The sequence below is a fragment of the Saimiri boliviensis genome, chromosome Y, assembly GCF_048565385.1.
Source record: "Saimiri boliviensis isolate mSaiBol1 chromosome Y, mSaiBol1.pri, whole genome shotgun sequence".
Taxonomy (NCBI): Eukaryota; Metazoa; Chordata; class Mammalia; order Primates; family Cebidae; genus Saimiri; species Saimiri boliviensis.
The window spans coordinates 20,581,084-20,598,086 of record NC_133471.1 but is presented as its reverse complement, the minus strand read 5'-3'; the positions used below and the strand labels follow the sequence as shown (position 1 = coordinate 20,598,086).

Below are 17,003 nucleotides of genomic sequence, written 5' to 3'. Positions count from 1 at the left end.
GACAACTTGCAGCTACTTGCCCAGAAATCGAAGACACTGTGAGAGGGCGTATATAAGAAAGATCTGGCGAACTTTGAGAGCCTTTTAGACTTTACTACGTGAACCTGAGATCGTACCATTAAATAAACGCGGGTTAGACCTAAGTAAATGTACCGGTGAACGCATTGGTCGGGGGCGAAGGGGTGGAGCCAAGGAGGACGAACGCCTTGCGTGCTGACGTAACTTGTAGGCGGGGCCATCTTAGCACGTAGGCTAAGCAGTGTTCTGAACAACTGAGGCTTTCCGGAGAGAGCGCCGATTTTCGGTATCACACCTGCAGTGCGCTGTCAAGAGTTTTCGCTTCTTTTCAGGGATGAGTGATGTGGTGGTGAAAAATGACCCTGAACTGGAAGAGCAGGTGAGTCGAAATGAGCCTACCCAGGTTTTCTACGGGACCTTTTCCGTGGCCTACGTGGTTTTCCGGTGCATTGCTAATTGGTATTACAGTTTCACCGCTTAACGGTTTCACCAGTCTGGTGAAACGGGAAAGAAACCGTGTGAGACCGCGACAGCCCACGTACGGGAGAGCGGACGGCGGCCGTCGCCTTAAGGGTGGTGTTGACGGCGGTATTCTCGTACCGTACTGGGCCGCACGCAATGGCGGCCTCCGTGCGCGCGTGAGCGGTCGGCGGAGATGCGCATGTGCGACCGTGACCGGATAGAGGCGTGGGGGAGACGGGCGGTTCACAAAAGAAGGGACTTTTTTTTTTTTTTTTTTTAAGTCTGGCGGTTAGGCCTTCACCAGGTGCCCGTGACATATGCACACAGGTGTCGTTCAGGCAGAAAGTGCATTCAGGCCACCCAGTCTGTGTGTGTACCGAGGAGAAAGAGTATGGTCTTTGGTCGGGCAAATGGCAACAGTCTTTGTATTCGGTTGTAGGAGTTGAGCAGCGCTGTGGCCCTTGCAGGGGCCGGGCCTATGGAATTCCTGAAGGCGAGTGACTATAAAGCACAGGGAAACAACTGTCCTGTATCGTGTTTTGCCCGGTTCCCTTAGGGATGGAGCAACAGAGCGTGCCGAAACTGCGTTTCCGTGTCCGGTGTGGAAAGTTTTGTGACGTAGGAGAACCGGAAACGGGTAGCGGGGAGGGAGGAAGAACGGCCGCCGGCTGGTTCCCTTGACCTGTGTTAGAAATAATGGCAACTGGACGCCAGCGGGAAGACACCTGGAAGGTTAGGGATCCAGGATTGCGCTACACCCCTTTCTTAACTCGGAGAGCCACTGGCTAGCCGGCTAGCGGACAGCTGTGCGCCTTTTGTGTAGTACTGGGCCTTTGCGTTAGGCGATAGGGGAAGAAGTCGGCCCGTGGGAGATTAACCGCTGGATTAGCGGGACAGGTTATTCGTGGTTTACTTTCTTTTTACCGCAGAAGGAATGTTGATATAGGTCTAAGGACATTAAGGACAGATCCTTTACCTTTGAAGTCTGGGCGATGAGGGGGCAGGATGTGCGCTGTACGTGTTAGATCAGGCTCGTGTTCCGTGTCAGGAACCTACTGTACGCTTGCATTTTGCGCTGCAGTGGTTTGGACCCTTATGCCTGCATTCTTGCCTCCCACGTCTGGCGGCGAGAATGAGTAGAGGATAAAGCTTAGGGGTCGTTTGAGGGATTTAACGGTCTGCCTTTTGAGATTATTTTTCACTGCGACATATTAATGCCTGCAATTTACTGATTGTTAATATGGTAAATGGGCCGTAGAAATAGAGAATTCGGCAGTACGACTTTATAACGTTTTCTGTGTAACTGGCAACCAGTTAACTCTTGATAAGCCGTGCTGTCTACTTCACTACAATTAAGTAGTAACCGAATTCAAATGGCGAGGTTTTTAAATACAGTATCTTAATTGATGAAGCATTTTAAGTCGATAGTATCTTGAACTTTCAGTATATATGTGAGCGTGTTATGGCGTAGAAAGCTTGTGCAAAGAGCTGACAAACTTGCTCTTGGCGTTGCCCTTGTTTTTCGAAACCGATTGTGACGTATCTGATTGTCCCCACACCCCCACTCCCCGCCGCTTCTGAGCAGTTCTTGGTAAGGTATTAACGCTGCAAGCCCATAAAGTGAAATCACCTTTTTTCCCTGTAGTTTAAAAATCTGTCCGTATAAGGAGGAGGACGTAAGATTGGGAATGTCATTGTAGAAGCATTAAAGAAAAGATGCGTCGCTTTTTTTTTTTTAACTTCATAACCAAAGTCCCCTGAAGTCCATGTTTAAAATGGGAGAAATGAACACTGCCACCTTTATAGAGTGTCAAAGATGAAATGACAGCTGTGTACAGCTGCACAGTACTCAAGACATAGTGAAGTCGGTTTTTATTTTAACTTTTAATGTCTAGGAATTTATCTGCCTTAAACATAGTTGCACGGTCTTTGGGGCAGATAGACCGTGAAGGAATCTTCAGACGTTCCAGTGTCCATTTACTTCTAGGTTTAGGGTATCCAGAAAACCACTGTCTTTGGGAACATTTTACTATTACGACTGTAGCTAAATTGAATGTTGAAATTGCTGAGAAATGGATGGTAAATTTTTTTTTAGTTTGGAAAGCTTTTGCTGTGGTAACTTGTTAAAGAAAATTTGTTTGGAGTGAATGAATTTGAACTCCGTTACTGTGAAGCTGCTGGTATTCAGGTGATGCCATTTGCATTTGTCATGGTTGATAGACTTAAGCATCTTTAAAATCTTGTCAGGTAATCCCAGGCAGCCACGGCAGCCAACTGTATGGTACAGGATAAGACTGGAATCTAGGTCTTCTTATTTGTTGCTTGTGATCTTACCTGTTCTTGTGTGTCAGCATGTGAGCTCTTGATACCTCTTTTCTAGCTTGCTGATCTGGACCTGAACTCCTCGGAGACACAGAGTGGAGAAGCAAGTACAGCAAGCAGTAAGCAAAACCTTTTTTTTTTTTCTTTTTGGCCGAGTCTCGCTCTGTAGGCGAGGCTAGAGTGCAGACATGCCATCTCGGCTCCCTGCAACCTCGGCCTCCCGGGTTCAAGCGATTGTGCTGTCTCATCATCCCGAGTAGCTGGGATTACAGGCGCGCCACCCATGCCTGGCTAATAGTATTAGGAGAGAGACTGGGTTTCACTACGTTAGCCAGGATGGCCTGGGTCGCTGATCTCCTGACCTGCCCGCGTCGGCCTCCCAGAGTTGTGGGATTACAGGGTGAGCCCACCGTGCCCGGCCGGAAAACTTTTTTTTTTTTTTTTTTTTTTTTACAGAATGGAGCCTCGGGCTGGGCTTGGTGGCTCAGGCCTGTAATCCCAGCACTCTAGAAGGACGGGGCGGGTGGAGCTGGAGGTCAGGAGATGGGGACCAGCCAGGCCAAGATGGCAAAACCCCGGCTCTACTCAAAATAGAAAGTTAGCCCAGCGTGCGTGATGGCTCACCCCTGTACTCCCAGCTCCTTCGGAGGCTGAGGCAGGAGAATCCCTTGACCTGGGTGAGGTGGAGTTTGCAGTGAATCGAAATGACACCACTGCACTCCAGCCCGAAGCAGAGTGAGAATCCGTCTGAAACACACATACACACACATACACACACACACACACACACACACACACACACCACCCCCACCATGGAACCTTTATCAGAGCTTAATGTTAATATCTTACTGGACTTTAAAACTTTAAATTTACGTTATTTTCTCTTCAATTAGACTGTATGAAAATATGTGATATTTTGCTATGTCTAGGTACGTAAGATACACAAAACAGTGTATCTTATTAATACAGTGTTTTGTTATTTTTGAGTTAAGGGAATTTAAGGAAAACCTTGGTGGGCAGGGTGCAGTGGTTCCTGCCTCTTAATTCCAGCATTTTGGGAGGCCAAGGCAGGTGGATCCCTGAGCCCAGCCGTTTGATACCAGCTTTGGGAACACGGGAAAACCTGTCTTTACGAAAAATGCAAAGCATTAGCCTGGTGCGGTGGTACCTGCTTGCAGTCCCAGCTACTTGGGAGGCTGAGATGGGAGAATTTGCTTGATCCTGGGAGGCTGGAGGCTTCAGTGAGCGGAGATTAGGCCACTGCACTCCAGTGTGGGTGACAGAGACCGTGTCGCAAAAACAAAAAGCAAAAAATCCAAGGACGTTAATATAATACACATTATTTGTAGAAAAGCAGTATCATTCACTCCTGGCCCAGCATGGGATATAAGCCCATCTTTGTGAACTGATCTGCATTGTGTTAAACCTAGCAAGGGAAACCCAAACATTTACGTGCCATACGTGCTGCCGTTGCCCATGAAGAAGCTAACTAACACTGAATAATAAAATCAAGCTCATCTGATTTTGTGGTGGTGGGTTAGCTGTATTCTTTTGAAAGGAGATTAGTTATAAAGGTGTTCTTTTGAAAGCATTGGTCTTGTTTTTGGAAGATTTCATGAGGGTACTATTTGGATAGGAGGGAAGGTTGGTGTTTATTTGGCAGTAGCTCTGGTTTGAGTCCAGGTTTCTTCCTTTCAACAAGGAAAGCAGTTGGTACACTCTGTAAAAGCAAACAGACAAACAAACAAAACCACTTTAAGTCTTACAGAGTATTTCAAACTGTCATTATAGGAACCTTACAGAGATTTAACTGGTAGAGACGGTTTTGGATGTTTAGTTAAATCCAAAAGTAGGAGGTTTAGATAAAGTCTGGATTTTGGGATAATAAAATCAGGTAATCAGTTAACTAAAGTAGACTTTCTTCTGCTTTATAAGTTAATTTATTTTGCTTCTTAGCCATAGAGTGGGCTGTTGTTTTAAATTGAAACACTTGATTGGTTTTCCAGATAATTTTCACTTTAATCTTCAGATTTTTTTTTTTTAAAGCCTCTGACTGGGTAGATGATTTAGTATAGCACATAGAATCTTTACCCCGCCCCCCCCGCAGTACACTGTTAGGTTGGGCTAATGGCCATGTTTAATGATGAGTGTTGATTTCATGTAGCAGTTATCTGAAATAGAGCCTTTTAAAACATTATTATTAAATAACCACTATTAGCTACTGAAATATATTTGGTTTACAGTGTATTTTTGAGTAAGCATTTTTTTCCCTTCGTCTTGCAAAGTAGCTTCCTGTATAAAATACAGGTTTTAAAAGTTTGTTTCCCAGGACCTATCTTTTAATAGACGTTTTCTATATATGCAGCGTCGTGGTGATGTCATAGGCTTCTAATTTTACATTTTCTCTTTTAGAAGGACGGTATATACCTCCTCACTTAAGGAACAGAGAAGCATCTAAAGGTATGTCTTTAAGGCAACTCTGTAGGTCTAACCTTTAGCAGCTCATCAAAGCCTAGGGAGAAAGGTAACTTGAGGAAGTCTGTGAACACTTTTTGTCCCCTCCTGTGCCTCTTTTGGACCGTCTTTAGGAACTAGCACTTTCTTTGGAAAAATTCATGTAATGTTGAATGATGGATATTTCTTGTGTCCTTCGGCCTACTGAGCCCAAAGACTTTGGGTTTTATGTAGGTTAACTATGGTACTTTATCTGTTGGTAACATTTATGACATGGTTTGAATTTGAGAGTGTCATATTTGTGCGAATGCCTTATGTCAAAGAAACTGTATAGTGATAAAGTCCTGCTTGCTTCTGTCTTGAAAAGTTGTCGCGGTGAAATGTTTTTTATTTGTTGTTGTTGTTGTTCAGGCTAGTTAACAGTTGGAAGATTATCACTTCGGGCCACATTCAATAAGCTGATGATACTGTTGGTTTCAACTCAAAAAACTTCATTTGAAAGGTGTTGTATGAAATGCATTAAAAAACCTAGGGTTGTTTACTATTAAATCTGTAAGGTAGAAGAGTACGTTAGAAAAGTTTAATTGGGGTGATGTTTTGAGTGCTGCATATACATCAAAAAATTTCTAGGAGAAGGAAATATCAGGAAAAATATTTAAAAGCAAAAGGAAAGAAGCTAATGATAAAGGGGTGTGGAGTGGGTAGAGTTACTTGTGGTTGGCTTTGTGTTTCTTTGTTTATAGTCTGTACCCTCTTTTTAAGTCTGTATATGTTTATCAGAAGACCACTTAGCTAATGATTGTTTTCTTTTTTCAGAGTAACTGCAAAATGTCTTTTATCACAAGTATTCTTAGTGTTGTATCTGGCTGGAAGTAGTAAGTGCCTTAAGGAGAGTTGGCGATATTTTAGTGCTTGCGGGGTTGGAAGAGACGTTAAACATCTAACTTCCTTAATGCAGGAAGTACTATTGGTCATTTGTCTAATACTGGATTTTTTTTTTTTTTTGAGACGGAGTTTCGCTCTTGTTACCCAGGCTGGAGTGCGAAGGCGCGATCTCGGCTCGCTGCGACCTCCGCCTCCTGGGTTCAGGCAATTCTCCTGCCTCAGCCTCCTGAGTAGCTGGGATTACAGGCACGAGCCACCATGCCCAGCTAATTTTTTGTACATTTAGTAGAGATGAGGTTTCACCATGTTGCCCAGGATGGTCTCAATCTCTCGACCTCGTGATCCACCCACCTCGGCCTCCCAAAGTGCTGGGATTACAGGCTTGAGCCACCGCGCCTGGCCCTAATACTGGATTTTTAAAACCAGGGGAAAATTTAAAGTTACAACTTTCTAAATTTGTAACTTTAAACATTTAATTAAATGTTTGAATTAGGTAAGCCCTCAAGTAAGTTTGCGGTTGTGGAGGGAGTTTACTCTTGGCATTCCTTTATCCATTTGTAGAGGATGAAAGTAGGTGATAATGAGGGTTTTGTAAACTGACGTATACGTTTATTCTCAGTGAGGATATTAAGATTACACAATTACGTTGAGTCTCTTGGTAGGCCAGTAGTGTATGTGTGAGTGTAGCACATAATGACTTTTTTAGCAACTTAGTTTTAGTTGTTAATACTAAAACAGAAAGTGTTGACCATCCCTGAATGTGAGACTGTGTTAAAATAACTTTATATGAATGGATTGAGAAATGTTGTTTTTAGGTAGTACGATGTAATAGTGACTTAAGAAATAGAGCTCTGTCAACGGGAAAACCGAATTTGCTGTATCCTTACTGTCCCATGCCTGAAATTTTCAAAGAGTAATTAGAAATCCTCTGTCTTAATAGGTCTGACATATATTTTTCTGATTATGTAGATCTCTTCTCTTAGTTCAAACTTTTCTCTAGGTAACCCACAATGCCTGAGGTAATCATTAGCTGGACCTTCCCAAAATGTATATTACACATAGCTTATGTCACACGTTTAGGTTTAACACATTTTTTGTTACGTTATTCAGGATTTGTGAAAGATGGAACATAACTGGGAAACTAACATAATGGGCTTGCACTAGCTACAAGCTGAGCTTAAAAATTAGGGAGCTGAAATCCCTCCCAGTCAGTCATAGCTTAAAAAAAGTCATGAATAATTTCATTGGAGTAGGTTTACATTTTGGATACATAAAATTTATACTTACAAGGTGAATGAAAACTATTACTATTGTGATAGTACAGTATTAGTATCGTAGCTATGTTACATGCAGGCTACATTGTTCTCAGGTCATGAGATTACTTTGCCTCATTTAATCATCTCTGGCAGAAGAAAACATTAGGGCTTGTAAAAATTCTGCTTGTGGGACCTGTTGACCTTTGTTCCCACAAGAATAAGGTAAAGGAAGACTACATGTGGAGGACTTCATATTTGAGAAGATGCAAATCATGTAAAAGTCTCGTCAGCTTTTAATTTTTGCTTTTTCATTGAAGGATTCTCTGATAAAGACAGTTCAGGTTGGAGTTGCAGCAGAGATAAGGATGCATATAGCAGTTTTGGGTCTCGAGAATCCAGAGGAAGGTCTGGTTATTTCAGTGATCGTGGAAGTGGTTCAAGGGGAAGGTAAATCTCAGCTTGTATGTTTATACTGTAGCAATATAGGAATCTTAATTTGGCAGGTTCTCATTCTTCATACTTTTAATGGTCCTTGAGCATGTCTTTAAGAGACTAGTCATGGATTTAAAGCAGAATGTTGGTTTACTCATTGTTCTGTTAGCAGTAAGAGGTCTTTACTAAAAGTAATTTATTAAATTAGATGAATACACGGTTTGACACAACGAAGTCTGTCTCAAATGATACAGTCTGTGACAGCTTTAAACACTGTGTGTGTGTGTGCGCGCGCGCACGTGCGTGCCTGTGTGTGTGCATCTGTGTGTGTGTGTTTCTTGAGTCTGAGTCTTGCCCTGCTGCTCAGGCTGGAGTGCAGTGGCGCGATCTGGGCTCATTGCAGCCTCTGCCTCCTGGTTTCAAGTGATTCTCCTGCATCAGCCTCCCAAGTACCTAGGACTACAGGCACCCACCACCTGGCCGGCTGATTATTCTTTTCTTAGTAGTGACGGGGCCAGGTGGGTTGGCTTATGCCTGTAATCAGAGCACTTTGGGAGTCCGAGGTGGCAGGATCACCAGTAAGGAGTTCGAGACCAGTCTGACCAACACGGTGAAACCCGATCTCCACTAAAAATAGAATGATTGGCTGGCTATGGTGGAACGTGCCTGTAGTCCCAGGTACTCAGAAGCCTGAGGTAGGAGAGTCGCTTGACCCCAGGAGGCAAAGGCTGCGTTGAGTTGAGACTGCACCACTGCACTCCAGCCTGGGTGGCAGAGCAAGATTCTGTCTCAGAAAAAAACAAAAACCAAAAAACCCTAATAATTGAATTTAATCCTGTCTTCTATTTTTCACAAATAGGAATAAAACTCTAAAAGATGTTCTCTTGTCATGTGTCTTCTACTTTTTTATATCTAAAAATTTTATATCTAAAAAATTTCATGCGTTATTCCTGCTTTCCTACCAGTAAATATATTTAGATGATACTATTTTGAATGAAGATGTAAAGTATGCACTAGTTCTAAGTGTCTAATCCTAATTCTTAGCATGTGAGGTCTAAGCTGTGTAATTTTATAAAAATTTTTGTGATTTTCTTAAAAATAAAGACATAAATTACAGAGAAGCACTGGTTAATTAGAGGGGCTTATTTCACACGAGATAAACACTGAGTTGCTGACGTCGTTTAAGGGTGGTTGTGTTCAGTAACTCAGCTGATACCCAAGGACATTTCTAGAGAGGTGATAACCCGCTATCGGCCAAATCGTGTGTTTTTGATTGCTCGTGCCATTCAGATTTGATGACCGTGGACGGAGTGAACATGATGGTATTGGCAGTCGTGACAGAACTGGCTTTGGTAGATACGAACGGAGTGGACACAGTCGTTGGTATGACAGGTCAGATGAAGGTGATTGGTCCAAGCCACTTCCACCAAGTGAACGCTTAGAGCGGTAAGTTTTTGAAAAACATGTTGTACTAAACCATGAGTTTCATAACAATTAATACACATGTAATAATTGTTTGATTTCAGGGAACTGTTTTCTGGAGGAAACACAGGGATTAACTTTGAGAAATACGATGATATACCAGTAGAGGCAACCGGCAGTAACTGTCCTGCACATATTGAAAATGTAAGTTTTTGTTTGACTCTTAAAGTTCTTACTGCAAACCCATTGGATTATGAAACGTGAATGTCACTGTTGAGAATAGTCTTGGAATTGGCAGGGCACGACGGCTGATGCCTGTAATCCCAGCACTTCGGGAGGCTGTGGCGGGCAGATCATGAGGTCAGGAGATAGAGACATTTTGACCAACATGGTGAAACCCCGTCTTTCCTAAAAACACACAAATCAGCTGGGCATGGTGCCACACACCTGTAAGCTCAGCTACACAGGAGGCTGAGGCAGGAGGATCCCTTCGACCCAGGCGTCGGAGGTTGCGGTGAGCCAAGATTGCGCCACTGCCCGCCAGCCTGGCCACACAGTGAGGTTCCGTCTCAAAAAGAAGAAAGACTGCGGGCATGAGCCACCATGCCTGCCTCCAAACGCTTTTTCGATTTTTTAAACCCAGGAGTCCATTTTTGTAAAAACTACCGTGATTCTTTAAATGAAATCATAACATCCGTAAACCAAATCACACTCAGTTTGGTTACTTCGATTAATGTGTTAGTGTAAATCAGAAATTGCAAAAGATGCAGCATTTTATATCTGCCATGTTTACTTCTATATTTTCTTGTATTTGATTAACCCGGCTACATTTCCTGACAGTTCAGTGATACTGACATGGGAGAAATTATCATGGGGAACATTGAGCTTACTCGCTATACTCGTCCTACTCCAGTGCAAAAACATGCCATTCCTATCATTAAGGGAAAAAGAGACTTAATGGCTTGTGCCCAGACAGGTAAGCTTAGTTGATAAATAGTAGAAGTTAAGACTATCTAACTGGGCTTATTTGAAAAGTAGCATGTTCTGAAGGGATGTCTGAATCCTGTGTTTAGCATTTGAGATAGCTTGGGGATGTGCCTTTTTGTCTGTACCTTTGGATCCTTGAGATGAAACTAGTATTTGTATCTGGGCGTCTTGAGGAAGCACATGGCAGATTGTCAGCTTGAATACCTTCTTTAAGAAACAGAATTGCATCTTTTTCAGGTAACTCCACGGGAGTTAGCAGACTGCAGCCTCATGCCAAACCTAGCACTTGTTTATTTTGCAACTGCTGTATTCAAATATAAATACCCATTTGTTATGTCTGTGCTATAGAGGTTAGCCAGAGATCTGGTACAGATTAAAAAAAAAATGTTTTCTTGTAGAGACTGGCCTGCAAGAGCCATGTACTGTTAGTTAGCTCTTTACAGATGTAAAGTTTACTGATTGCTGCTTTACATTCCAAGACTATATGGCCACTACAAAGAAACGTTGAACTGAAAGTTGATGCCACTTTTCAGACAAAATGGTTGTGTTTTGTACAAATTAAAATGTACTGTTTAAAAATAGAGCACAGAAGGCACTTGACGTCTTAGGTTTGCTGTATAAATTGACTGTATATCCTAGAAAATTGGAAATGGAGTAAGGAAAATTTTATTGTAATTTGAGAGCATTGAGAACACTTTATCAACAATTAATATTCGGAAATGATAAGCCAGTGTTTTGTCTTCAGGGTCTGGAAAAACTGCAGCATTTCTTTTGCCCATACTGAGTCAGATATATACAGATGGTCCAGGAGAAGCTTTGAAGGCTGTGAAGGTAAAGGTATTGTTGTAAAATAAGACATTTTTGTTTTTAAAAGGCCTTGTAAATGCCTGTTGACTTTTGTAAACAATGCCAGCTACACCTTATTTTTATTTTTTCACCCCGTTTACCCAATGGAAAAAAGTTTGTAGATGTAATCTGCACATTATATAAAAGGAAACTGGTAAATTTTTTAAAAGAATTATAGTTTTGGTTAGAAAGTTTAAATTATTTTTATTTTTTAGGAAAATGGAAGGTATGGGCGCCGCAAGCAATACCCAATTTCCTTGGTTTTAGCCCCAACGAGAGAATTGGCTGTACAGATCTATGAGGAAGCCAGAAAAGTAAAATACTCATTTTAACGATTACTGCTTTTCTCATTGCAAATGATGTTTTTATGGCCACTGACATGTTCTTTGCTTATAGTTTTCTTACCGATCTAGAGTTCGCCCTTGTGTAGTTTATGGTGGTGCTGATATGGGTCAGCAGATTCGGGACTTAGAACGTGGATGCCACTTGTTAGTAGCCACTCCAGGACGTCTAGTGGATATGATGGAAAGAGGAAAGATAGCCTTAGACTTCTGCAAGTACGTCAGTTTTTTCATATGGGATGCATCTGTTTTTGTATTAGAAGTTGATTACTTCTGTAGTATTTTACTAGGACTGCCTGAACTTTGATAATTTAATTTGCCACATGGTTTTGAAAATTGCAGTTAACCTTTTTGTTTAAGAGTAAGTGAAATTTTAATAGAGGCTCTAAGTTTTAGCAGTCAACATATGGCTCATTTGGTTGTCATCTTGAGCCGTATTGTCTCATGATTGTGTCTCTCTGTGTGTGTGTGCATGTGTGCATGCGTGCGTGTATGCGTTTGTTGCATATCTATCAGATTGTGACACTGGAACATTTCCCGATCGAGGGACTACATTCGTGTAATTAGTTACGTAACTATGCCGAGTAATTAGTTTCTCAGATCAGATGATCCAGGATCAACTGAGGGTTTTTCATAACAGGTACTTAGTGTTGGATGAAGCTGATAGGATGTTGGATATGGGATTTGAACCTCAGATACGTCGTATAGTTGAACAAGATACTATGCCACCAAAGGGTGTTCGTCAGACTATGATGTTTAGTGCTACTTTTCCTAAAGAAATACAGGTATTGTTTGATGTTTCCATTTATGTTGAGAACATTTGTGTTTATTATCCTTAGATAATTTGTGTACTAAAGTAGGTAATCGAGTATTTTTCTCACTTTTTCAGATGCTTGCTCGTGACTTTTTGGATGAATATATCTTTTTGGCTGTAGGCAGAGTAGGCTCTACCTCTGAGAACATCACACAGAAAGTATTTTGGGTGGAAGACTTAGATAAACGGTCATTTCTGCTTGATCTGTTGGGGACAGCAGGTAAAATTATGAATAATAATAATAGTGTCAGTTACCTGTGAGGACAATCTCATTACATCTCTTCTGTCCCTTCCCCCTGCCTCTTCTCCTCATTCTAAACATGGTTAGAACAATGTTTACTCTAATTGGGTCTGTTTGCATTGCTTCCAGGATTTATTCTAGCACAAGGACTAGAATTAACCCAGTCAATATTTAGATTAACCAGCGATGCTAATTCATTATGAGTAAACAAAGCCTTCTGATTTTTCAGGGAGGGATTCACTGACTCTGGTGTTTGTCGAGACCAAAAAGGGAGCGGATTCCCTGGAGGATTTCTTACACCATGAAGGATATGCTTGTACTAGCATTCATGGAGACCGATCCCAGAGAGATCGAGAGGAGGCCCTTCACCAGTTTCGCTCGGGGAAAAGCCCAATTCTTGTGGCTACAGCTGTATGTAAAGTTTATTTTTTAATTAATCATGTGTGTGTAGTGCTTTTTTTAAAATAAAAGTTGCTTTTCAGGTGGCAGCACGAGGACTGGACATTTCAAATGTGAGACACGTTATCAATTTTGATTTGCCAAGCGATATTGAAGAATACGTGCATCGTATTGGCCGTACAGGACGTGTAGGAAACCTGGGTAAGAATTTTGTCAGCAAGTTTGATTTTTAGTTTTTTTTTTATTGTGATGCATGCAACAAAGATTTGACAAAGAACCTTCAACATAGAACGTTTATATCTGAGGGAAAATTTTAGAATAATCAGCGAACTAAACTTTTCTTTCCGTCCCTTTGGTTTGGTTGTGCTACAGTTCACAATGTCATATTTTAGTTTTGACTTACAGTATTTTATACAGGAATATAGGAATGTAAGAACACCATGCTACTTAATGGAAAGTTCATGTACTTTTCTCGATCTCCGTAGGCCTTGCCACCTCATTCTTTAATGAAAAAAATGTGAATATTACAAAGGATTTGTTGGATCTTCTTGTAGAAGCCAAACAAGAAGTGCCTTCTTGGTTGGAACATATGGCTTATGAACACCACTACAGGGGTGGCAATCGTGGACGATCTAAAAGGTACACAGTGTTGTGAGCCTTCACCCTCATTGTTACTTACTGGGGGCAGCAATGTTTCAGAGTTAACTGTTAAGTTATATTCAACTATAATACATAAATATTTCGGGCAAGGGGTAATTATTAGAAAGGGTGACATGGAATTAAGTGTCAGTTCTTCACGACTGAGTACTTTAGAAACTCTGTTAGAACACATGGAACAATAATGGTAAGGTTCCTGTTAGAACATAATGGAACTGAACTGAAAAATTAAATTGGCAATTGGGAAGTCTAAGCAGGAATATACTGTTTAATCCCACTTGATACTTACAGTGCCATGCTATATTTTTGCTTACAATAATAGATTCAGCGGAGGATTTGGTGCTAGAGACTATCGACAGAGTAGTGGTTCCAGCAGTTCTGGCTTCAGTAGTAGTCGTGCAAGCAGCAGCCACAGGGGTGGAACTGGTTACGGCAACAGTAGAGGATTTGGTGGAGGTAATGTTTATTTTTCCTTGAGGAAGGGCTTTTTGTTATTCTTAAGAGTCCTCTTTTTTCAAACCATCATTTATTGGGGAAATTTAATTTCTGAGGGACACAAACTCTAAAACTAGATTTCTTTTATTGGGTTTATCTTACAGTACTTGAGAAAAAGAAGAACATGAATTGATAATGTTTCTCTTTAAACATTTTTCTTGATAGGTGTCTGTGGAGGCTTCTACAATAGCGATGGATATGGAGGAAATTATACCTCTCAGGGGGTTGACTGGTGGGGCAACTGAATCTGCTTTGCAGCAAAGTCACCCTTACAGACAAGCTAATATGGAAACAACATGTAACTTAGCCTGACTGTATTGTGTAGCCTCAAGAACTTGCAGTACATTAACAGCAGTGATTGTCCTGAAAATTCAAGGGAGCGCAAAGTCACAAGAAGAAAAACAAAAGGAAATAAAACAGCAGCCCTATTCAGAAATTGGTTTGAAGACTTAATTGCTGTAGTTTGGATTTAACTCTTCCCCTCCTGCTTTCGTCCCACCCCAAACTGCATTTATAAGTTTGTGGCTAAGGATCGTTTTGCTTGTTAAGGTACTGTGACTGTAACTTTAGATGGCTTATTACTTTGATGTCCTGTGGGATCAGTAATGCTCACTACAGCAAATGTTTTGACAAAATTAATTTACCAAACTTGGCCTAAAATCAAACCTTGGCACACAGGTGTGATACAACTTCAACAGGAATCATCAACTCATCCATAAATATAAATGGGAAAAAACAAAACATATCTTCAGACAGTAGCCTGCATTCGGACTGTTTGATTCTTGCATACTTTGGGGTTGGGGGATCATCTTAAAGCATGAAAGCATAGTTTTTTTATGTGGCCAACCTGTACTAGGGTCTCATTTGCTCACTGTATCCTGCAGAGGCACTTGGAAACTTACACTCTTTAAATAAGCCATTCCAGTCACGATGAGGTGGAATGCATCGCCATACCCATTAATATTTTTGAAAGTGCTCTTAAAGTTAATTCGAGTAAATACAGCAGTTTCTCTTTTAAAGTTTAGGAAGTTTATTCTAAGCTAGGCAAATGTGGGCATACTATCACGGGAAAGGTTTAAAGCTTTGATAAAATGTGGAGGGGAGTTATCATTTAATTAGTTTTTTTATGCCTGCTATAAAAATTTGAAATGTTAGAATGGCTCACTATGGCAATGACCAAGCCTCACGACAGGCCTGATTGGATTCTGGTCTTTAAATGCATGCTGGCGTTGATGTTTTTTGGTCAAGAAGGAATTTAAACAGGAAGAATTATGCAGCAGGCTTTAATTTAAATGCAGATTCACAATGCTCTGATAAAGCTGCTCTGAAATGTTAAAATGGCTTACACTTGCAGACTTTGTAAATGTAAGACTGACAAATCCTTGAAATCACACAGGTTGCACAAATGTACTAAACTGTGCAAGGTATGCGCTCTCGACGTGCAGTTTTAGTGTATTTTGGTTGCATACGTTTCCACTGTGTTTATAGTCTCTGGTGGTAATTTTGGCCAAAGATGATTGTCCACCGCTAAAAATGTCTTTGCCACTAGGAATTCTGTGTTGATTTTGTGGCCAGAATGCAGTGATCTTCAGAAACAAATCTTTCCAGTGGCATAAGAAGTAGGCAAAAATTTTTTAAAGTGCAATTGATTTTCAAGTACATTGTGCCTTGTTCTAAAATTTATAAGTAGGTGCACTTCACAGCATTGAGGTCATTTGTTAAGGTGCTATTTCAATTAGTATAAGTTTAGACTCTTGTACATTTTGCCCGTAACTTTTTACAAAGTACTTATTTTACTGCACATTCAGAGAATTTATGTTTATACGTATGTATGTATGTATGTCTTGTGTGCGTGTCATCAGCCTCCCAGTTCTGTTTTGTCTCTCGGAGATTGTTAAATGCAGCCAGTCAAGAAGTAGATTGTAAAATTTTATTTGGGACCATGGAATGATAGTTGAGAAGAGAACTATTTGCACACAACAGATTTTAGATACTTTCTGCTGCTAGTTGTGTAATATATTTATTGAAAATTTTGACAAATATTTATTTTTGTAAGCCTAAAAATGATTCTTTGAAAGTTGAAAGAAACTTGACCGAAAGACAGTACAGAAAACACTGGCACTCGAATGTCAAATGTCACCATATGTGAAATATGTTTTGGGGTAGCGTGAGCTTTTAGTGTTAAGTCCTATTAAACTTGAGTGCAATTAAGCAGACTCGACGTTGGCAATGTAGCTATAATTTTCTGAGAAAATGTAAGACAAAATTGTCAACTTGAATTTAAAACAGGCCAAGGTTTTGATATGCTTAAGATACTCATGAAACACATCTGAACACTGATATGAAGTGTCTACATCCACACACGTTCTCTGAGTTTTGTTCCGTGTTTTGTTTTGATTTTCAGTGATTGGCATATTTACAGTCCTCAAACATGTCGTTATTTTTGTGTATTGCCGTAATCAGTGACTTACATTCAGCTTCATGAGCCAGCAGTATTTTCAGTAAAGAATGTAATTGCTGAATGTAACCATTGAACCTCGAGTCACTGTAAGTTTAGTAATTGCTTATTGTATTAGTTGCAGATGCTGGCACTGCATGTGCTCTGTTACTCTGATTTTACTACAATAAAAAGTTAAAAATCTTTTTTCTGCTGTCACTGGTAGCTTAATGTTAAGTTGAAAATGAACTTGTGCCCTTAACCTGAAGATTGGAAATCTGGTGTCTTGGCTAACTACCAAAGCTGTTTGAGAAATAGGTCTGGAGGCTAGAAGTACTTACTTGCCTTACATATTGGAATGAATGAGGGTGGTGTAAGGTTTGGAGTACAGAGGCAGGATCTGTATTGCGGACTGATGGAAATCTGAAAGGCCTATATGTGCAGCGGGTATTGCATTTTGGTCTAAGTAACTTAATATGAGTGTGATTGTTATTTTAAGCATTTTTGACATCAAGGATGGCTGAACTAAGAATTA

The 17,003-nt window shown here is 40.7% G+C and overlaps 1 protein-coding gene across 1 annotated transcript; it reads left to right on the top strand.

Annotated features, from left to right (window-relative positions):
• The first annotated feature begins 246 nt into the window (after positions 1-246).
• LOC141582940 (ATP-dependent RNA helicase DDX3Y-like) lies at positions 247-16,675 on the top strand. The gene is made up of 17 exons (XM_074392393.1): positions 247-397; positions 2,861-2,921; positions 5,215-5,262; positions 7,715-7,844; positions 9,120-9,275; positions 9,356-9,455; positions 10,092-10,227; positions 10,984-11,069; positions 11,300-11,398; positions 11,481-11,641; positions 12,066-12,210; positions 12,315-12,459; positions 12,710-12,891; positions 12,963-13,080; positions 13,365-13,518; positions 13,859-13,992; positions 14,197-16,675. Exons 1-17 carry the CDS (start codon positions 353-355, stop codon positions 14,274-14,276), a joined length of 1,980 nt encoding a protein of 659 aa, XP_074248494.1. The 5' UTR covers positions 247-352; the 3' UTR covers positions 14,277-16,675.
• Positions 16,676-17,003: the final 328 nt, after the last annotated feature.

Bases quoted from the DNA above. Each gene is read 5' to 3' on its own strand.
- LOC141582940 (XM_074392393.1), top strand. From the start codon at position 353: ATGAGTGATGTGGTGGTGAAAAATGACCCTGAACTGGAAGAGCAG. The intron at 7,845-9,119 runs GTAAATCTCAGC...CGTGCCATTCAG, and splicing joins GGAAGTGGTTCAAGGGGAAG to ATTTGATGACCGTGGACGGA. The intron at 13,081-13,364 runs GTAAGAATTTTG...CGATCTCCGTAG, and splicing joins AGGACGTGTAGGAAACCTGG to GCCTTGCCACCTCATTCTTT.